Here is a 22317-nt window from a genome sequence, read left to right on the forward strand (position 1 = left end):
ACACATGTATGGAGCGGCCCAAGCATAAATGAACCAGAGAGAGAGAGATACAGTGAAATACTGAGAGATAGACAGATACACACATGTATGGAGCGGCCCGAGCATATATGAACCAGAGAGATACAGATACAGGGAAAGACTGAGAGACAGACAGACACTCACATGTATGGAGCGGCCCAAGCATATATGAACCAGAGAGAGAGAGATACAGTGAAATACTGAGAGACAGACAGATACACACATGTATGGAGCGGGCCAAGCCTATATGAACTAGAGAGAGAGAGATACAGTGAAAGACTGAGAGACAGACAGATACACACATGTATGGAGCGGCCCGAGCATATATGAACCAGAGAGAGAGAGATACAGTGAAATACTGAGAGACAGACAGATACACACATGTAGGGAGCGGCCCAAGCCTATATGAACCAGAGAGACAGATACAGGGAAAGACTGAGAGACAGACAGATACACACATGTATGGAGCGGCCCAAGCATATATGAACCAGAGAGAGAGAGGTACAGTGAAAGACTGAGAGACACACAGATACACACATGTATGGAGCGGCCCAAGCATATATGAAGCAGAGAGAGAGAGATACAGTGAAAGACTGAGAGACAGACAGATACGCACATGTATGGAGCGGCCCAAGCATATATGAACCAGAGAGAGAGAGAGATACAGTGAAATACTGAAAGACAGACAGATACACACATGTAGGGAGCGTCCCAAGCATATATGAACCAGAGATACAGATACAGGGAAAGACTGAGAGACAGACAGATACTCACATGTATGGAGCGGCCCAAGCATATATGAACCAGAGAGAGAGAGAGATACAGTGAAATACTGAGAGACAGACAGATACACACATGTATGGAACGGGCCAAGCCTATATGAACCAGAGAGAGAGAGATACAGTAAAAGACTGAGAGACAGACAGATAGACACATGTATGGAGCGGAACGAGCATATATGAACCAGAGAGAGAGAGATACAGTGAAATACTGAGAGACAGACAGATACACACATGTAGGGAGCGGCCCAAGCATATATGAACCAGAGAGACAGATACAGGGAAAGACTGAGAGACAGACAGATACACACATGTATGGAGCGTCCCAAGCATATTTGAACCAGAGAGAGAGAGATACAGGGAAAGACTGAGAGACAGACAGATACACACACGTATGGAGAAGCCCAAGCATATATGAACCAGAGAGAGAGAGGTAAAGTGAAAGACTGAGTGACACACAGATACACACATGTATGGAGCGGCCCAAGCATATATGGACCAGAGAGAGAGATACAGTGAAAGACTGAGAGACAGATACACACATGTATGGAGCGGCCCAAGCCTATATGAACCAGAGCGAGAGATACAGTGAAAGACTGAGAGACACGCAGATACACACATGTATGGAGCGGCCCAAGCATATATGACTTAGAGAGAGAGAGGTACAGTGAAAGACTGAGAGACACACAGATACACACATGTATGGAGCGGCCCAAGCATATATGAAGCAGAGAGAGAGAGATACAGTGAAAGACTGAGAGACAAACAGATACACACATGTATGGAGCGGCCCAAGCATATATGATGCAGAGAGAGAGAGATACAGTGAAAGACTGAGAGACAGACAGATACGCACATATATGGAGCGGCCCAAGCATATATGAACCAGAGAGAGAGAGATACAGTGAAAGATTGAGAGACACGCAGATACACACATGTATGGAGCGGCCCAAGCCTTTATGAAGCAGAGAGAGAGAGATACAGTGAAAGACTGAGAGACAGACAGATACGCACATGTAGGGAGCGGCCCAAGCATAAATGAACCAGAGAGACAGATACAGTGAGAGACTGAGAGACACGCAGATACACACATGTATGGAGCTGCCGAGCATATATGAGCCAGAGAGAGAGATACAGTGAAAGACTGAGAGACACGCAGATACACACATGTATGGAGCGGCCCAAGTATATATGAACCTGAGAGAGAGGTACAGTGAAAGACTGAGAGACACACAGATGCACACGTACATGAAGCGGCCCAAGCATATATGAAGCAGAGAGAGAGATACAGTGAAAGACTGAGAGACAGACAGTTACACACATGTATGTAGCGGTCCAAGCATATATGAACCAGAGAGAGAGAGATACAGTGAAAGACTGAGAGACAGACAGATACACACATGTATGGAGCGGCCCAAGCATATATGAACCAGAGAGAGAGAGATACAGTGAAAGACTGAGTGACAGACAGATACACACATGTAGGGAGCGGCCCCAGCATATATGAACCAGAGAGAGAGATACAGTGAAAGACTGAGAGACAGACAGATACACACATGTAGGGAGCGGCCCCAGCATATATGAACCAGAGAGACAGATACAGTGAAAGACTGAGAGACATGCAGATACACACATGTATGGAGCGGCCCAAGTATATATGAACCTGAGAGAGAGGTACAGTGAAAGACTGAGAGACAGACAGATACACACATACATGGAGCGGCCCAAGCATATGTGAACCAGAGAGAGAGATACAGTGGAAGACTGAGAGACAGACCGATACACACATGTAGGGAGCGGCCTAAGCATATATGAACCAGAGAGAGAGATACAGTGAAAGACTGAGAGACACGCAGATACACACATGTATGGAGCGGCCGAGCATATATGAGCCAGAGAGAGATACAGTGAAAGACTGAGAGACACGCAGATACACACATGTATGGAGCGGCCCCAGCATAAATGAACCAGAGAGACAGATACAGTGAGAGACTGAGAGACACGCAGATACACACATGTATGGAGCGGCCGAGCATATATGAGCCAGAGAGAGAGATACAGTGAAAGACTGAGAGACACGCAGATACACACATGTATGGGGCGGCCCAAGTATATATGAACCTGAGAGAGAGGTACAGTGAAAGACTGAGAGACACACAGATGAACACGTACATGAAGCGGCCCACGCATATATGAAGCAGAGAGAGAGATACAGTGAAAGACTGAGAGACAGACCGATACACACATGTATGGAGCGGCCCAAGCATATATGAACCAGAGAGAGAGAGATACAGTGAAAGACTGAGAGACAGACAGATACACACATGTATGGAGCGGCCCAAGCATATATGAACCAGAGAGAGAGAGATACAGTAAAAGACTGAGAGACAGACAGATACACACATGTAGGGAGCGGCCCCAGCATATATGAACCAGAGAGAGAGATACAGTGAAAGACTGAGAGACAGACAGATACACACATGTAGGGAGCGGCCCCAGCATATATGAACCAGAGAGACAGATACAGTGAGAGACTGAGAGGCACGCAGATACACACATGTATGGAGCGGCCGAGCATATATGAGCCAGAGAGAGAGATACAGTGAAAGACTGAGAGACATGCAGATACACACATGTATGGAGCGGCCCAAGTATATATGAACCTGAGAGAGAGGTACAGTGAAAGACTGAGAGACACACAGATGCACACGTACATGAAGCGGCCCAAGCATATATGAAGCAGAGAGAGAGATACAGTGAAAGACTGAGAGACAGACAGATACACACATGTATGGAGCGGCCCAAGCATATATGAACCAGAGAGAGAGAGATACAGTGAAAGACTGAGAGACAGACAGATACACACATGTATGGAGCGGCCCAAGCATATATGAACCAGAGAGAGAGAGATACAGTGAAAGACTGAGAGACAGACAGATACACACATGTATGGAGCGGCCCAAGCATATATGAACCAGAGAGAGAGAGATACAGTGAAAGACTGAGAGACAGACTGATACACACATGTAGGGAGCGGCCCCAGCATATATGAACCAGAGAGACAGATACAGTGAAAGACTGAGAGACATGCAGATACACACATGTATGGAGCGGCCCAAGTATATATGAACCTGAGAGAGAGGTACAGTGAAAGACTGAGAGACAGACAGATACACACATGTAGGGAGCGGCCCAAGCGTATATGAACCAGAGAGAGAGAGAGATACAGTGAAAAACTGAGAGACAGACAGATACACACATGTATGGAGTGGCCCAAGCATATATGAACCAGAGAGAGAGAGATACAGTGAAAGACTGAGAGACAGACAGATACACACATGTAGGGAGCGGCCCCAGCATAAATGAACCAGAGAGACAGATACAGTGAGAGACTGAGAGACACGCAGATACACACATGTAGGGAGCGGCCCCAGCATATATGAACCAGAGAGACAGATACAGTAAAAGACTGAGAGACAGACAGATACACACATACATGGAGCGGCCCAAGCATTTGTGAACCAGGGAGAGAGAGCGATACAGGGAAAGACTGATGTAGGGAGCGGCACAAGCATATATGAACCAGAGAGAGAGAGAGATACAGTTAAAAACTGAGAGAGAGACAGATACACACATGTATGGAGTGGCCCAAGCATATATGAACCAGAGAGAGATAGATGTCGAGGGAGACGTGGGGAAGACACCAGTAAAGATGTGGAAACACATGAAGATTGGAGAGGGCAGTGGGTAACGAAACTTGAGGTGACCCCCTGCAAAGTACACGGAGACCTGCCCCCCACGCTCTAGACCCAGTCAGGAGCTTTCAGGCCAGGGGCCCGCTGCCCGTGCATTGACCTGGAGGGGGCCCCTTGGAGCTCAGGGGCCTCCCCACAGCATGGAGGCTGTGGGGCTAATGTCACTCCACTGGGAGAGGGAGGTCTGGTGGAGAGACAGAGTACAGCATGGAGGAAAGGCATGGAGAGGCGAAGAGACATAAACAGAGAGACTGAGACAAAGCTGAACTGAGAGATGCAGAGGGAGTAAGGAGAGAGACAAGAAGACAGTTTATATCAATCAGAAGGAAGACAATATACGGAGGGGCACACGGAGCGGTGTCTGAAACGTGGAGGGGTAGGAGAGCCAGAAAGATGGCTGCTAATGAGAGGCTGGTGTGGAGTAAATTGGAAGGTGGATCAGGAGGGAGATATAGTCAGGAAGAGGATGAGATTTAGAGCGAGACAGAGCAAGAGATGGAGAGGACAGCCAGCAAACGGTGTGAAGTCAGGTACTGGGAGAGATGGATGTCTGATGACGTCATCAGGCGCCCTCAGCAGAAAGATGTCTGATGAAGTCTCAGGTGCCCTCGGCAGAAGGATGTCTGATGAGGTCACAGGTGTTCTCAACAGAAAAATGGCTGATAAGGTCACAAGTGCCCTGAGGAGAAAAGTACTTTTCCTCAAGTCCATAATTCCCCAGTTATTCCACATGGTGAACCTTGACCTCTCAGGACTGGAAACTTGACTCCTTCAGAGTGGCCTGTACCCTTCTCTGAGTGTCTGTGACTCTGAGTGTCTGTGTCTCTGAGTGCCTGTACCCTTCTCTGAGTGCCTGTGGCTCTGAGCATCTGTGGCTCTGAGCGTCGGTGGCTCTTAGTGTCTGTGGCTCTTAGCGTCTGTGACTCTTAGCGTCTGTGGCTTTGAGCGTCTGTGGCTCCGAGCGTCTGTGGCTCCGAACGTCTGTGGCTCTGAGTGTCTGTGGCTCTGAGTGTATGTGGCCCTGAAGGAATGTGGCTTTGAGTGATTGTGGCTCTGATTGTCCGTGGCTCAGATTGTCTGTGGCTGTGAGTGTCTGTGGATCTGAGTGTATGTGGCCCTGAGGGTATGTGGCCCTAAGTGTCTGTGGCTCTGAGTGTATGTGGCTCTGAGTGTCTGTGGCTCTGAGCGTCTGTGGCTCTGAGCGTCTGTGGCTCTGGGTGTCTGTGGCTCTGAGTGTATGTACCTCTGAGAGATTGTGGCTCTGAGTGTCTGTGGCTCTGAGTGCCAGTGGCTCTGAGTGTCTGTGGCTCGGAGCGTCTGTGGCTTTGAGCGTCTGTGGCTCAGATCGTCTGTGGCTCTGAGTGTCTGTGGCTCTGAGTGTATGTGGCCCTGAGGGTATGTCGTTTTGAGTGATTGTGGCACTGATTGTCTGTGGCTCTGATTGTCTGTGGCTGTGAGTGTCTGTGGATCTGAGTGTATGTGGCCCTGAGAGTATGTGGCCCTAAGTGTCTGTGGCTCTGAGTGTATGTGGCTCTGAGTGTCTGTGGCTCTGAGCGTCTGTGGCTCTGAGCGTCTGTGGCTCTGGGTGTCTGTGGCTCTGAGTGTCTGTGGCTCTGAGTGTATGTGGCCCTGAGGGTATGTGGCTTTGAGTGATTGTGGCTCTGATTGTCCGTGGCTCTGATTGTCTGTGGCTGTGAGTGTCTGTGGATCTGAGTGTATGTGGCCCTGAGGGTATGTGGCCCTAAGTGTCTGTGGTTCTGAGTGTATGTGGCTCTGAGTGTCTGTGGCTCTGAGCGTCTGTGGCTCTGAGTGTCGGTGACTCTGAGCGTCTGTGGCTCTGGGTGTCTGTGGCTCTGAGTGTATGTACCTCTGAGTGATTGTGGCTTTGAGTGTCTGTGGTTCTGAGTGTCTGTGGCAATACCCCTGTGGCTCAGTGTGTCTGTGATCACACCATGAGTGTCTGTGGTATCATCTTTTTCACAATAGAGAGTGAGAGAAAAGCAGGTCAGTTGCAATCTCCCAAATACAATCGTATCACATATGAGCAACCGCTGACGCCTGAATTTCCGTTGGGATATCAAGCCTTTCCTAGAGGAGAAGAAGAAGGAGGTAAACCGGGTCCCGAGGGGGTATGTTGGTCTCCCTCTGCTTAATCTTTAGACGATGGGGTATCTAATGATATTGGAGTAGACACCTCACTCACTTATCATGACATGCTTCATCATAGGCGCCTATCCACACCCAGGTAAGATGGTGCTACTCTGAGTGTTAGTGGCTCTGAGTGCTTGTGGCTCTGAGTGTCTGTGACTCTGCATGCCTGTGACTCTGAGAATCTGTGGCTCTGAGTGTCTGTGGTAACACACCTGTGGTTCTGAGTGTCAGTGGTAACACCACTGCGGCTCTGAGTGTCTGTGATCACACCCTGTGGCCCTGAGTGTCTGTGGTAGCAGCCCTGTGGCTCCGAGGGTCTATGGTAGCAGCCCTGTGGCTCTGAGTGTCTGTGGTACCACACCTGTGGCTTTGAGTGTCTGTGGTACCACACCTGTGGCTCTGAGTGTCTGTGGTAACACACCTGTGGCTCTGAGTGTCTGTGATGGCAGCCCTGTGGCTCTGAGTGTCTGTGGTTCCACACCTGTGGCTCTGAGTGTCTGTGGTAGCAGGCCTGTGGCTCTGAGTGTCTGTGGTACCACGCCTGTAGCTCTGAGCGTCTGTGGTAACACACCTGTGGCTCAGAGCGTCTGTGGTACCACACCTGTGGCTCTGAGTGTCTGTGGTACCACACCTGTGGCTCTGAGTGTCTGTGGTAACACACCTGTAGCTCTGAGTGTCTGTGGTACCACACCTGTTGACCTGCACAAGTCAGAGCCTAGAACCTACCCCTGAAGAAGCACTCACGTCGTTTCTGTCTCTGTCGCGGCTCTGCCCCCTCTCAAACTCCTCCAGCTGCCATTGCTTCAGCTTGCCAGGGGTCCTGGGCTCCCATTCAGGGGGCGGTGGTGCTGGCCCTCTCGGCGCTGGGCTGTAAGTCCGATCGGTGGGACTTCCAGGTAGATCCTGGTCCGATACTGGGGTGGTGTTCAGGACCAATGGCTGGAACGAGGTAGAAAACAGCGAAACCACGTGCCTGTCCGGGGATCCTGCAAGAACTGACAGATTTTACCAGGATTTTAGGCTTTTCATCTGTGAGTTGGTAAAATTCAGCAAGGGCATACTTTTTACTCCTTGGAATGGAGTTATTTTATGAGCATGTTGGCCTTGTAGTAGAACAGTAGTCACCCTTGAGGTAGTGTCTGTTCTGTGGAAGGCTGTAGATGGTCCCACTTTCCCCGTAATCCCTCCACACCCCTGCGCGCTTTGTCAGTGAAAAGGGATGTAGTGTGTGCTGAAATTAAAATGGTGTAGATTAGCTGCCTTTATCTATGATATAAAGTTTCAGAGGTGCACACACCATCGGTGAGAGTGAAGAGCCACCCTGGACTCCTGCCTTAGAGGGAGCGCCACGCAAGGATGGCCAGAACATCTCTGCATCCAACTTGGCACAATGGGGCATCTACTGAACTTCATCGAGCCCTCCTTTGCAGTCATAGATGAGGTAAATGTACGGTGTTTGGCCTTTATCAACTACTACGCATATAGATCCCATGCATTGATATTAGGGTTTTTTGATCATGTTTTATTTTTATTGGTGCCCTGCACAGGCCGTCTTTTCTTCTTATTTAATGCCTGATTCAATTACTTATGTGTGTATTTTACTAAACATATGCAATGTAGCAAGACCAATTTTAGGTGGGAGATAACTAAAATAGAGCCATTTTTAGCTGAATGAAATCGTGAGTCTCTCGCCTGAATTGGGTCTGTTGGCTCGTAGGTACGTTGACGGTGCTCCTTACCTGACGCCTGCTCCTGCTCGTCGTCAGGCTGCGTGCCGCTGAGGTCAGCCGACCACGAGCCGCTGGGCTGCTGGGATAGCATCCGCCTCTGCTGCTGCAGCTCTTCCTCCCGCTGAAGGACTTCCTGGATTTCCCGCTCAATCAAGGACGACGTATGCATCCGCAGCGGCTTCGTGGTGAAGCTCTGCTCCTGGAACAAAGCCTTCTCGCTGGGCTTGAGTCTGGGAGGAGGTTCATCTGGGGGGTCTTGGGCCGTGACTACTGGGGACAGTGTGGGGGTCCAGGGCTTCCAGCTGAAATACTCTTTTTGCAAAATGACGATTCTTTTAGGGGTCACGGAAGAGTCTTGCTCGTCTGCTTTTGCCTGCTCATCGTGTTTCGGAGTCTGTAACTCGTAGTCGCTGGAAGGATCCCAGGTGTACCTGGAGGAGTGGGTATAGGAAGCGGGGACACTCTGCTCTCTAGCACCTTCACTGCTGGATGAAAGGTAGGGGGCATAGGCTTCCAAGGGTATGCGAGTCACCTCTTCACAGCTCCTTCTTTTAACTTCAGGGCTTATATTTTGGGCTTGGTTTTGCTCCTGCATCTCCACAGGGACAAAGCTTGAATTTCTCTCGTATAGATCCAAATCGGGTGATTTGTAGTGGATTGATTTGACAGGTAGTACCGGCACCTCATCCTCTAGCTCAAACTTCTTTTTCCGCTCCCCGACCTCTTCCAGTGAACCTTTGTCGTACAGCCCCACCACTTTCCCCTCGCTTATAAGGTCATCCTCGCGTTTGCTATCCATCTCAATCTCCCTCTGGATGAAGTAGGAGCTCCGGCGGCTCTCTTTGCCCTTCCTGGGGGGGGTAGAAGGAGGCGAGCGGTACAGAAGGGGTGTTTTAAAGATGGCGATCATCTCCTGGGTGCTGGCCGACCCTTGAATCCCCCTCTCTCTGCGCAGTTCCTCCTCTCTCTCCAGTGCCAGACGAATCTCCTTTTCGATGGGAGTTTCATACCTGGTAGGGGGTTCGGTACCAGAATCTTGTACGTGCCAGTTCCCTGACACTTCTCTTGAGGTGCTTCCATCGCTGCCATACCCTGCACCAAAGCCTTCATCAGTCCCGGAGTCCAGGCGCTCTCTGGAGGAGGTGACGAGGAGCTGCCGTGTGATGGCCCTTCTTTTGCCGCTCTCCGGTTCTTCCATTGCTACCCTGGCTCTCTGCTGTCCTACCATCTCGTCTTCCAGGGATGGCACCAGTGAGGCTTCGTAGCTACCTGCATCTCCCCGTTGAGATTCACCAGGATGATAGCTGAGTTGAGCAGCTACTGTTCGAGTGTATGGACTTCCATCCTCCCCCAGCCACTCCCTCTCATACACATACCCAGCAGGCTCTGATGGTTTGAGTGGTCTGCTTGGTGGCTTCAGTCCCTGTAGAAGATCTGGTTTGCGCTGTTCCAACATCAGGAACTGCTGCCTCGCAGCCAAGAAGTTGATTTGTTCTGTATCTACGTTCTCCTGGTTGAAGGATGCGCCTTGTGAGTCTGGTGTCCCAAACTGTCTATCAAACTCAGTGGCAGATGTTTCGGGCATCTTTCTGGGTGAAGCAGGTGGGCTATCTGCCTCGGAGCCCAACTCACCCATAGAACGCCACTGCCGGAGGGGGCTCATCTTCACTTTTTGGCCCTCGATTATACGCTTACGCTCATCCTCCAGCTCTCTCAGCCTATTCGGTGAGGCTTCCACCGCAACCATGTGGCACTCCAGCTCTTCGTCTGACTCAGCGTAGAGCTTGGCAGGTTTCCTATCCTCCTTGTAGGCACGAAGGTCGTATAGCTCCCCCTTCCGGACCAATTCCAGCTTGGAGTCCCTGTCCGGAGAGGGCACCCAGAGGTCTGCTCTGTGAATACCATCTGTTGGCGAACAGTTCTCAGTGACCCGACTGGGCGTAGCAGAGAAAGCCCGATAGTTTGTCAAGGGCTTTCTTTCTAGACTGCCTGTTTTCACGGTTGTGATGATGTACTCTCTGTTGTTGGACGCGTCTTCTTCGTCCCATTGGTCGCCGTTGTACCTGGGCTGGTGGTCCATGTATCCCTCCTCCCAACTGGTTTCAATAGTGTAGAGGGTCCCATCTTCACCAAGGGCTTCTCGATGGGTCTGAGTATTTGGGGTGCTGGTGGTCAAGCTCCTGGTCACTCGATCCATGCCTGGGGAAGGGTCCGCTGCCTCTGGAAGAGTCTGGGGTTCCCGCTCAAGCACCCTTCGTCTGTGCCTGTCCTCCTGCACAGGCTCAGGGGCTCCTTCTGCGTCCTGGCCTACAGGACGATTGCCGCCTTCCCTTGCTCCTTCGGTGATGACCTGTCAAGAGAAAAGACAGCCTGATATTAAAGGAGATTAGAAAAGGGTGCTGCCCCTCACGTACAATCCAGTAAGGCTTCTGCCAGTATTAGCTCAACGAGTACCCCCTCACACACCCAGCAGTAACCCTATTACGTACACAGGCATAGAGGCAAACAGGCCCTTAGTAAGCACATTGAGAGTGCGCCACAAAGAGGTGACACACTGTTAGTGCACCCCATAAGGGCAGCCCCCTGGAGGGGGACAAGAGGGTTCCATGGACCCCTCAACATCCAAAGACATAGCTTTGGGGGCTGTTTGGGGTGTTACACCCCCTTAGTGAATGCATTTTCTGGTAAATAGTTGGATTCAGGTGATTTCATTCGGGCATGATGAGGTGTCTGTCGGATCTTTCCATTCACGCAGACAAAAATGCACACTCTCTCTCCCTGTCCCTGTTTTGAAAGTCTTCAAAGGTGTTTGTTTTTTCACAAAACATTGTGTTTTCTCTGACTTAGAACCTCTACCAAACCGAATTCTTCTCCCTTTCCACTGCCGCTTAAGCCCCTCTCATGCGCCCTGCTTGTCGAATAATGTATTTTAACATTATATGCTAGCGTGAGTGTTGGAAAACCTGAAGCTCACCCAACCCCCAATCTTACTGGCCAAGCTATGCACTTGTCGACGTCCCCCTGCAGGCAGGCGCAGTCACTCACTGCGCGTGCCTGCAGGGGGACCTCTGTCTCCTCTTTACACTGCAGACGGCTACTACCTGCAATGTCAAACACAGAGCGACTTGTAAGCAACTGCTCTATCTTCACTGAATGTGCTGCCCAGTGCAGGTACCATTTTGCGGCTGCCCTGGCAGAAGTGCCTTCATTATAATAGGTCATACTACTATGCCCCAGGCGCACCTTGTGAAACGTGCACCTTTGGCACAGTGCATCCCATGCATAATACGAGCCCTGGATATCCAGTGCCTATCTGAAGCCCAACTCAGCCAGACCGAATTTGTGTTATTTGCCAAAAAGAATAAACAAGTTACAGTACAAACCTAGTTCAGTGATATGAACCTTTAAGTCTTAATACTCCAACTTTCACCAGATACTAAGTCACTTGGATTCAGCCTGGACACCACCCTCACGCTCACCCTCAAGGAACACATTACTAATGCAATAGGGCTCGCATTTGCAAGAAGTTTCAGCTATTGCCATTGTAAATGACAATTCATTTTATTTATATTTTGGTTTTCAAAACCGATAAATAAAAAGCATTGTCATTTACAAAGCCAATAGCTTAAACTCTTGCAAATGCAAGACTTATTGCATTTGCTTCCTGTTTCTGTCCGGGCTGCTGGTCTCCAGAAGACAAGCAGCACAGAGCCTGGATTCCAGCTGAAGAATCTTCGCGCGGCCACCATGATTGAAGCTAAGCGAGGAGGCAGCTGAAGAGAGGGAGTGACCGGGAGGAGGAGGAGTCAGCTGCAGCGAGCTGCACCGATGAAAAGAAAGGCGCGTCTCATTGAAGTCCATTTTTTTTCAATATTGAAAGCTTTTGGTAAGCTGCGCAGCACGCTGCCTGTGGCACGCTGCTTACTAAAAGCTTACAATATTGAAAAAATAGATTTTGGCGAGCTGTGCATTTCTTTTCTTCGTCTCATCTCGCCAAAGTATATTTTTTCAATATTGTGAGATTTTGGAATGCACGCAGCACGCCCCCTGTGGCGCGCTGCTTACTAAAAAGCTTACAATATTGAAAAAACAGACTTTGGCGAGCCACGCCTTTCTTTTGTTCGTCGCAGCTCGCCGAAGTCTATTTTTTCAATATTGAAAGATCCTGATAAGCAGTGCAGCACGCCGCCTGTGGCAAGCAAAGCGGGCACCGTTGCAGGTAAGCATGTCGTGCCTGCAGTAGGAGAAAATCATTAAAGAAAATAGTGCTCACAGACTGTAAATAAAATATGTGTAACTACACAAGTAAAAGAGCCAGTCCTCACAGGACGTTACAAATGTAAAAAAGGTGGTACTAAGGAGGAACTAGCAAGCCTATTAACGAATCAGAAGCCAACATTTACAAAGGACAATGACACAAGCCAGTGAAAAATATGGGCGGAGAGTGGGCGGGACTTCAAGGCCATACCTGAATACAGCATGTCTCGAAGAGTTAGCGCAAGCGCTGCCTAGGCGAGACCTAACAAGGACGGCCTGGTTACAGCTCTCTCTTATAAAGAAGGTAAGACCATTTCTTCCCAAAAGCGACTTCAGAAATGCTGTTTGAGCCCTTGTATCCTCTCGTCTGCATGGTGGTAATGCCCTACTTCATGCCCTCCTAGACTCCACACTGGCACGCCTTAGGCCATCCTACACGCTGCACGTCTCATCCAGGGCCTGAAGAAATATGATCACATCACCCCCATCCTAATGGAACTCCACTGGCTCCTCTTCACGGCCCGCACCATCCTCAAAACCAGCAGCATCATTTACAAAGCCATCACGACCAGCACCCTGCTTATCTTGAAGACAGATTCACCATCGCTGGTGGGCCTCAGCACACACGCAAACAGGACACATCACCATGAAGCTGATGACTAAGAAGTGTAAATATTGTTTAAAAAGCAACATGCCTTTTCCATCTACGGTCCCAGGGTCTGGAAAAACACTCATGGTTCCACCAGGACCGCCCCGACGCCGCTCCGATTTAGAAAAGCTGCTCTTTAACCAACATCACATCGCAATGTATTTATCGCCCAGAGCCCGGCTACCTCTCATTTTACTCCTTGACTCGATGCCTCTCTTTGTCTTTGTACAGCTCCTTTTAGCTAGGATCTCCGTATAGAAACGACATATACATACATACATACATGCATTTTAACCACAGAAATCCTTTCTAACCTTGTCCATCCCAAATCATGTATGTGTTCTGTACTCCAGTGTGTAACCATCTAACATGCTTCTTAAAGGACTGTCTGTGTAGTCTAGCACATGTATGTGCATTCTGTATAAGTATATTCTAAAGTTTATTTGTGCTTTCTTTGATAGTACATGCTCATCCGATTCCAACCCCTCTATATTTGTTCCAACACATGTATGTGCTTTCTATACATCATACAGTAAGTACATAATAACACTTATAGGATCTTTCAACTGACTATATTTACACATTCCTTTCCTGTATGTGCTTTGTAACCAAGTTACTTTAGGGTGTGGGCACTGCGTGTGCTTCTATCCTCTATACATTAATTATCAACCCCTTCACCTGCTTACTAAGCCCATGTGTGGCGTCTGTCTCCATTCGTTCGTCTATCCCATGTATGTGATTCTAACCAGATGAAGGTTTTCTATCCTAGGATTTGTATGTTATTTATGTTTTCTATTCGAGGATAGGTACACTCCAAACCTATACGTGCTTTCTGTCCTTAAACAGGCAATTTCGAACCTTGTATGTGCTGTGAAACCCGTGTGTGTGCACATTCGAACCATATATGAGTCTCTGAATCCGTGTACTCGCTGCCTTGTCAGTGTATGTAGATTTTTTCCTATATATGTTTTCCAACTGGCTGTGTGGGCATTGTAACCTCATTATATGTCTCACTGGCTGTGTGGGCATTGTAACCTCATTATATGTCTCACTGGCTGTGTGGGCATTGTAACCTCATTAGATGTCTAACTGGCTGCGTGGGCTTTGTAACCTCATTAGATGTCTAACTGGCTGTGTGGGCATTGTAACCTCATTAGATGTCTAACTGGCTGCGTGGGCTTTGTAACCTCATTAGATGTCTAACTGGCTGCGTGGGCTTTGTAACCTCATTAGATGTCTAACTGGCTGTGTGGGCATTGTAACCTCATTAGATGTCTAACTGGCTGCGTGGGCTTTGTAACCTCATTAGATGTCTCACTGGCTGCGTGGGCTTTGTAACCTCATTAGATGTCTAACTGGCTGTGTGGGCATTGTAACCTCATTAGATGTCTAACTGGCTGCGTGGGCTTTGTGACCTCATTATATGTCTAACTGGCTGCGTGGGCATTGTAACCTCATTAGATGTCTAACTGGCTGCGTGGGCATTGTAACCTCATTATATGTCTAACTGGCTGCGTGGGCACTGTGACCTCATTATATGTCTAACTAGCTGCGTGGGCACTGTGACCTCATTATATGTCTCACTGGCTGCGTGGGCTTTGTAACCTCATTATATGTCTAACTGGCTGTACGGGCATTGTAACCTCATTATATGTCTAACTGGCTGCGTGGGCTTTGTAACATCATTAGATGTCTAACTGGCTGCATGGGCTTTGTGACCTCATTATATGTCTAACTGGCTGCGTGGGCATTGTGACCTCATTATATGTCTAACTGGCTGCGTGGGCACTGTGACCTCATTATATGACTAACTGGCTGCGTGGGCACTGTGACCTCATTATATGTCTAACTGGCTGCGTGGGCACTGTGACCTCATTAGATGTCTAACTGGCTATATGTCGACAACAGAGGCAGGGAGACCCTACTCACATGGAACCAGGGTGATTATAGTATAAAGAGAAACAATGGCTCTTGTGGGACAGTGTAAATATTAATGATACTGGTATGCAGGGACATCTGAGGTGAAGGATGGACACCCAGCATGATTGAGGCGCACCACTACATGAGAGGAGCTTGACGAAAGCGGTTCCCTCCAGACACGTAGCGGCCGCGCGTGTTTGTCTTCTGGACGCGGTCCAATAATACAGGTGCACGGATCTGCGAGTGCTGTTGATTCTTTTCTGCTACCAATACCAGGAGCACCTTCATCTCTTTGGAGAAGCAGATCTTTTGCAATCTCCGCTCCGGAGGCAACATTGGAGTACACGGATTGTCGTGTCCCCCTTCCATCCGGCTGCGCTACTCTGCGCTTGCACTCTTCCTGTCAGCTCCCCTTCACTGGGTGCCAGGTTCCATGTTCTGTGTTCAATGGGGACACAGTGCACTGTTTCTTCTTAAAAATTTGCATTTATATTTACATAAACAACTATTATGTATACCAAATTTTGAGTTGTATATGGTTTTTAGGTCGAACCTGTAACATCGCATGCACTGTTCTGGTGAATACTTTTTGTAAGGGCTTTCCAAAATCCACCACACGCTCGCACACACTTGCGCGTTTGCTTGTAGTTTTGGCCCAGGCTATTGGCCTTTGCGTGCGTCTTTTTAGCAAAGACAGCATGCAATTGGCCAAAGCCGCTTTTTGTCCCACCCATGTGCACGCCCATGGCCTAATGCTTGCGGTTAGGCGCAGCAGCAGCATATGTTTCCAATTATCGTGCCCAGACGCGGGCGTGATAATTGGAAACATATGCTGCTGCTCGCAACCGCGCGCGCACACCAGCAGCACCCGCATCTCAGGGGCGACATGTGTTTTAAATTATCGAGCCCTGGTGCTCGCTCTCGCGCGCACCATTTGCTGGCTTGTTCTAGCTTATCATGGTTGCACCATACTTTTCAACACGTATTTGATAGTGTTGCGGATGCCTAGGCAGCGGGCACGAAAGCCGTAACCGTGCCACTTCTTTAAGGGGGCAGGAACACAAAGCAGCAGAGCAGGGCACCCTTGAGAGCACAGGTACACACCCTCACACCTCTCCCTGCATTTGTGTACAAGGCCCAGCCTGTCTGTGGCGAGGGGTGTCCCTCAGACGAGGGGGCCACAGAAGATGTTATAGACACCATGAAAGTGCAACTGGTGCTAGAAGCACTCGCAGGAATATACGAGAGTGGGTCTGTCCAGCGGTGAGCACGGTTCTTTCCGGTGCGCTGGGTTTGTGTGAGCCGTGGGTGTTGTGAGGGAATGGATGGGCGCCACGAACACAATGTTGTGGAGCTACGAAAATGTATCTAGAAGCGCTCTCAAAAACGTGCGTAGGACTCCGCGGTGACGTGCGGTTGTTCCTGGGTGATTGTTTTTATTGTATTAGATTCATGGTGCAACGTAACCGTCCTGAAGATGGTCTCGTGGACCTTGTAGACCGTTAAAGAGACCGAAACATCGACGCAATTACACCTTTTTGTTTTGATTTATGTCTGTTGATGCACAATGAAATCAATATGAATAATTAATTGATCTCAATGTATGGTTTATTTTATGCACTGCCCATACTTTAGTTTCCAAACAAAAGGTGTTTGCTACTAATGTTGATTATATATACTGAGTTAGTAGTACAGTTGTTGCCGTACATGAGATAATGGATGTATTTATTTCCCATATTTACATATATAAAATATAAACTCTTGAAAATTCCCTAATTGATTAATATTTTGTTCAGATATGTGACTATGGAAAAAAATTAAGTTCTAGATGAATGATTCCTCAAGGTACACTTTCTGTCTTTTGTTATTGATTATACCCAGTTCTTTGGGGACTATTGGGTTGCCCTATTTGTGTAATGGACTATGCACAGGGACACCAAATGTGCCCCCAGTGCAGACATCAAAGCACTCTCAGAGTGCACCCACCCAGCCCCAATACACTAAAGCCTGTCTGGGAGGTGGTCACACCTCCCTGTGACAGGAAACCTATTGTCCAGGCCTCCCCTGCCAGAGTTTCGTCCAGCAGCAGGAGGGCAGACTCGTGTCTGTGGCTGGCAGCATCCATTTTGTGATGCTAGGTTCTGTTAAGCTGGTTCTGGGTGTACCGGTCTTGTCATATTTCTCCCCCTAGGAGGGTGGAACCATAGCTCCCACACCAGTTACTGGTGTGGAGGTATGATTCCATGGTGTTTGACACCAAACACAACATGTTTCCATGCAGCCGTTTTAAAGTTAGCATTTACCGCGAGGTTATAATGCACTTGAGTATATATGGTGGCTGCATCACAAACAACCCCAGAATATAGGTTCTGAAGGCTGCAGAGGGGCTCTGCTCATGCAGGAGCACCCTCTCACATAAAACCCAGCACCCTGCCTTCAGGATTGATAAGGCCTACCATAGGGGTGACTGATAGGTTTATATGTGCAGTGATATGGAGTAGATATAGTGAACCTATATCAAAGTAAGGGGTGCATGCACCACCTTACACATGTTGCTGTAGCAGACCTGTTGTGTCATTTGGAATGGTCTCCCAGGGGTGGCATAATACATGCTTCAGCCCCTGAGAGGCCTCTGGGGTACCTATGCCCTGGGTACATAGTATACCATATACTAGGGACTGATAAGGGTACCCCAGTATCCAATCTGGAGTGTACCTAAAGTGCATGCAATCACTTTAGAGGAGAAAGCAGCTAGGCTGGGGTCCTGGATAGCAGGATCCCAGCCAGTCTAAGTCGAAAACAGTGAAACATCAGCAAAAAGTGGGGGTAACTATAAGAAGCAGATCCTACTCTCCTACAGCGAGAGTGATTGCAATGTCGCCAGCACCTGTCGTTGCATCCCTTCTTCCACTTAACTAGTCAGGAGGGTGTATAATACCAGTTGTGGGTGATTTTGAACAGGGTCTCCCTACCTGAGGCGCTACCAGCTGAGGTGCGAGCCCGCTGTACATTGTCAGACCATTCTTTGACCGAGAATTGGCGCTCACATTCCAGCCCCCACCATATCCTAGCCAGGGAGAGCAAAGATCTTGTTGGTATATTCAAGAGGGTATAAACATCTGTCAGCAGACACCGGTCATCCCGCCTCGACAAGAGCCAACATTCAAATGGAGTGAGATGCCTGCATACTTGTGGACGTATTGACGGATGAGTTACCCAATGGCGGATTGCTACATAGTGCCATTGTTCGGAGTCCGGTAACCCAAAATCCTGCTGCACCTACGAAAATTCCAAAAGACACCGTACATCAAATAGATCCCCAATATGTTTGCAGTTCGCCTCCTGCCACTGAGAGTAGGCCATGCCATGTAGCGCCGGAGGGAAATCTTTATTCCCTATGTTTGGGGTAAGGGGTGGAGAGTTGCTTGAAGACACAATGTTTGCTCCATGCCCCCGCTGTGGCCCAGACCACTGGGTAGATATATACTCCCGGCGGGCGGTTTTGTCGCGGAAGCCATGGAATCTTCCAAATCTGAATCCCCGCTATGGCCTGGTTGAGGAAGCACCAATGTTTCTCTGTGTATCGCATTAAAAATCGCAGCTGAGCTGCTTGATGGTAGCACAGGAGATGAGGTATGCCAAGCCCGCCCTTGGCCACTGGGAGATAAGCGTGGTCTTGTGTCATTCTAGCACGTTAGCCACCCCAAATGAAGGTCTCCAGGGTGTCCTGGAGTTTATTCAACACGGATGGAGGTGGTTGTAGTGGCACTGCCCGCATGCAGTATAAGATCTTAGGTAGTAGAGAGTATTTAGACTGTGATAGTCCATACAGATTCGCAGGTCAGCTGACCCTGCTTAAGCACCAACACCACTGGACTGGCCCAAGGACTACAGGAGCATTCAGCAACCCCCAGATCCAGCATCTTGGCCACTTCAGTCTTGATTCACTCTTGGACCCGGTCTGACATCCTTTATGTCTTGCTCTTAACAGGCAGGGTGTCCCCTGTGTCTATGTCATGTACACAGACAGGTGTCATCCCAGGAGCAAGTGAAAACAAATGGGATAATCTCCCCAGAAGCTCCTTACACTCCAACTGATGTTCAGGTGTCTGTTCAGAGACGAGCTTAACTCCCGCACCTGAACCATTCTTCTCATCACCTTGCAATAAGTCAGGGAGAGGCTCACTCTCCTCTTCCACCTTTTCAGCCATTGCAAGTCAAGAAACTGTGTACTCCCTGCGAAGACACAGCTTCAGTCGATTGGCGTGGAACACCCTTTGGGGCTCCCGTGTGGCACCTGTGTCAACTAAATAGTTGATATCAGAAATCTTCCTACCAATTTTGTAGGGGCACACCGCGTGTCCTCCAGAGCCTGGGGCAAATCGGTTTCAGGACCCACACTTCCTTATCATCCTGGTACCCAGTCAGCATAGCCTTCTGGTCATACCACTCCTTCATCAGCTCCTGGCTGGCTTGAAGATTATTCTTTGCTTTACTCATGAGTTGGGCCATCAGCCTACGGATCCCAAGGACACAGTCCACCAGATCATGGGTAAGGAACTTAAGCTTGCCTTCCCAGCCCTCTTCAGGGGACCTAGGACAGTATGCCCAAAAAGAAATTCAAAGGGACTGAACCCTAATCCTTTTTGTGGTATCTCCCTGTAAGCAAACAACAGGCATGGAAACAGGAGATCCCACCTCCTCTTGAGAGGATCCGAGTCCCTATCATGCTCTTTAGGGTCTTATTGAAGCGCTAAACCAAACCATTAGTCTGAGGGTGGTAAGTGGTGGAGAAGTAGTAAGTCACACTTACCTCTTCCCACATGGCCTTCATTTCAGACGAGATGAAGTTGGTTCCCCTATCATTAACCACCATCTTTGGAACTCCAACCCTGGAAAAGATCCGTAGAAGAGCCCTAGCTACCACCCTGGCAGTAGTGCTCCTCAAAGCCACAGCCTCAGGGTACCTGGTGGCATGATCCACCATAACCAGAATGTATTTGTTGCCTGAGGATGATGGAGGGTCAAACGACCAACTATATCAATCCCCATCCTTTCAAGGCGTACCTTCATGACAAGTTAGGGCACCAAGGATGCCTTCGTCTGACCACCAGACTTGCAGCTGGCCTGACATACCAGACGGGTTCAACAAAACTTCTCCACATCCTGACCAACTCCTGGCCAGTAAAACAGAGGTGCTAACCTGTCCTTTGTCTTTTTGATGCCCAAATGACCAGCTAGGGGTACTTCATGGGCTAGCTGCAACAGGAGATTCCTGTGCACCTGAGGAACCACCATCCTTTTACTGGCTCCTGGCTCTGGGTTAGCAGGCTCACTGTAAAGGAGTCCATCTTCCCAAGCCACCTTGTGCTTTCCGACTACTCCAGTAGAGACCTGTTCCTGAGCAGCCTTCCGCAGGCCAACAAGTGTAGGACACTCAGCCTGTGCATTACAAAACTCCTTACGGGATGGCCCTCCTGCCACCCGCGCTGGCAGGGACCCAGACTCCAACACCTTGTCTGCCTCTGTATGCTCCCCCTTCTCTCCAACTGGAGCAGGAGGTGCAGACACCAGGACAGGCGCCTGCTCAGAGTCTGCCGTTGGTTCTTGTTCTGGCCTGTTCCCCTCTAGTCTCTCTTCCGCTAGAGTGGTCCTCACTTCACAAGGAATCAGTTGCACAGTCTGTGCCCTACTGACCACAGCTGCTGAAACCCAGGCCATGTAGGCGTCAGGGCAGGAACTAACCCGCGTTCAACCAAATGATTCCCCAGAAAGCACCCAGCACCCTGCTTTTCTCACACCCCCATGTTGACCACGGCCTTCTTGCCAGTCACCTCTACTTCCACTCTAGCAAGAGGGAACTCCATGTCATCACCACTAGTTATGAATCCATAACCCTTGGAACCAGGGATGATTTCCTCAGTTGAAGATATTTCCCTTCCCAATAGCTTGTCCGTCCTTTCCCCCTTCTATTTAAGCATCCATTCACCCTTCCATTCACCCTTTGCTTGTCCTTCCTTTCACCCTTCTATTCAAGCTTTCATTCACCCATTCATCCACCCTTCCCTTGTCTATCCTTCACCCTTGTATTCAAGCATTCATTCACCCATCCATCCACTATTCACTTGCCCGTCATTTCATCCTTATATTCAAGCATTCATTCACCCTTCTATCCAAGCATTCATTCACCCATCCATACACCTTTTGCTTGTCCATCCCTCACCCTTGCATTTAAGCATTCATTCATCCATCCATCCACCCTTCGCTTGTCCACCCTTCGCCCTTCTATTCAAGTTTCAATTCACCCATCGATTCACCTGCAGTTTGTCCGTCCTTTCACCCTTCTATTCAAACATCCATTCACCTTTCTATTAAAGCATTCATTCACCCATCCATACACCCTTTGCTTGTCCATCCTTCACCCTTGTATTCAAGCATTAATTCACCGATCCATCCACCCTTCACTTGTCCATCCTTCACCTTTGTATTCAAGCATTTATTCACCCATCCATCCCCCCTTCGCTTGTTCATCCTTCACCCTTATATTCAAGCATTCTTTCACCCTTCCATCCACTCCTCGCCTGTCCATCCTGCACCCTTCTATTCAAGCATTAATTCACCTATCTATCCACCCACCACTTGTCCATCCTTTCACCCTTCTATCCAAGCATCTATTCACCCTTCCCTTGTCTGTCCTTCCACCCTTGTATTCAAGCATTCATTCACCCTTCTATTCAAACATTCATTCAACCATCCAGCCTTCACTTGTTCATCCTTTCACCCTTCTATTCAATCATCCTTTCACCCATTCATCCACCCTTCACTTGTCCATCCTTCACCCTTCCATTCAAGCATTCATTCACCCATCCATCCACCCTTCGCTTGTCCATCCTTCAGCCTTGCATTCAAGCATTCATTCACCCATCCATCCACCCTCCGCTTGTCCATCCTTCACTTTTGTATTTAAGCATTCATTCACCAATCCATCCACCATTAGCTTGTTCATCTTTCACCCTTCTATTTAAGCATTCATTCACCCATCCATCCCCACTTCGCTT

General features: G+C 48.9%; 1 protein-coding gene across 10 annotated transcripts in view; it reads right to left on the reverse strand.

Moving 5' to 3' along the window:
- MISP (mitotic spindle positioning) overlaps positions 1 to 22317 on the reverse strand; it is a 209595-nt gene that overhangs the window by 45946 nt on the left and 141332 nt on the right. For 6 of the 10 annotated variants that reach the window (XM_085639004.1, XM_085639009.1, XM_085639006.1 and 3 more), the window contains 2 exons: positions 8443 to 10783; positions 7430 to 7698 (listed from right to left, as the gene is read on the reverse strand). In XM_085639004.1, coding sequence (XP_085495130.1) covers positions 7430 to 7698; positions 8443 to 10783 — 2610 coding nt within the window. The remainder of the gene's footprint in view (positions 1 to 7429; positions 7699 to 8442; positions 10784 to 22317) is intronic. The other 4 variants (XM_085639005.1, XM_085639012.1, XM_085639007.1 and 1 more) reach the window with 1 other exon arrangement.

This window comes from Triturus cristatus, chromosome 12 (genome assembly GCF_964204655.1).
Source record: "Triturus cristatus chromosome 12, aTriCri1.1, whole genome shotgun sequence".
Taxonomy (NCBI): Eukaryota; Metazoa; Chordata; class Amphibia; order Caudata; family Salamandridae; genus Triturus; species Triturus cristatus.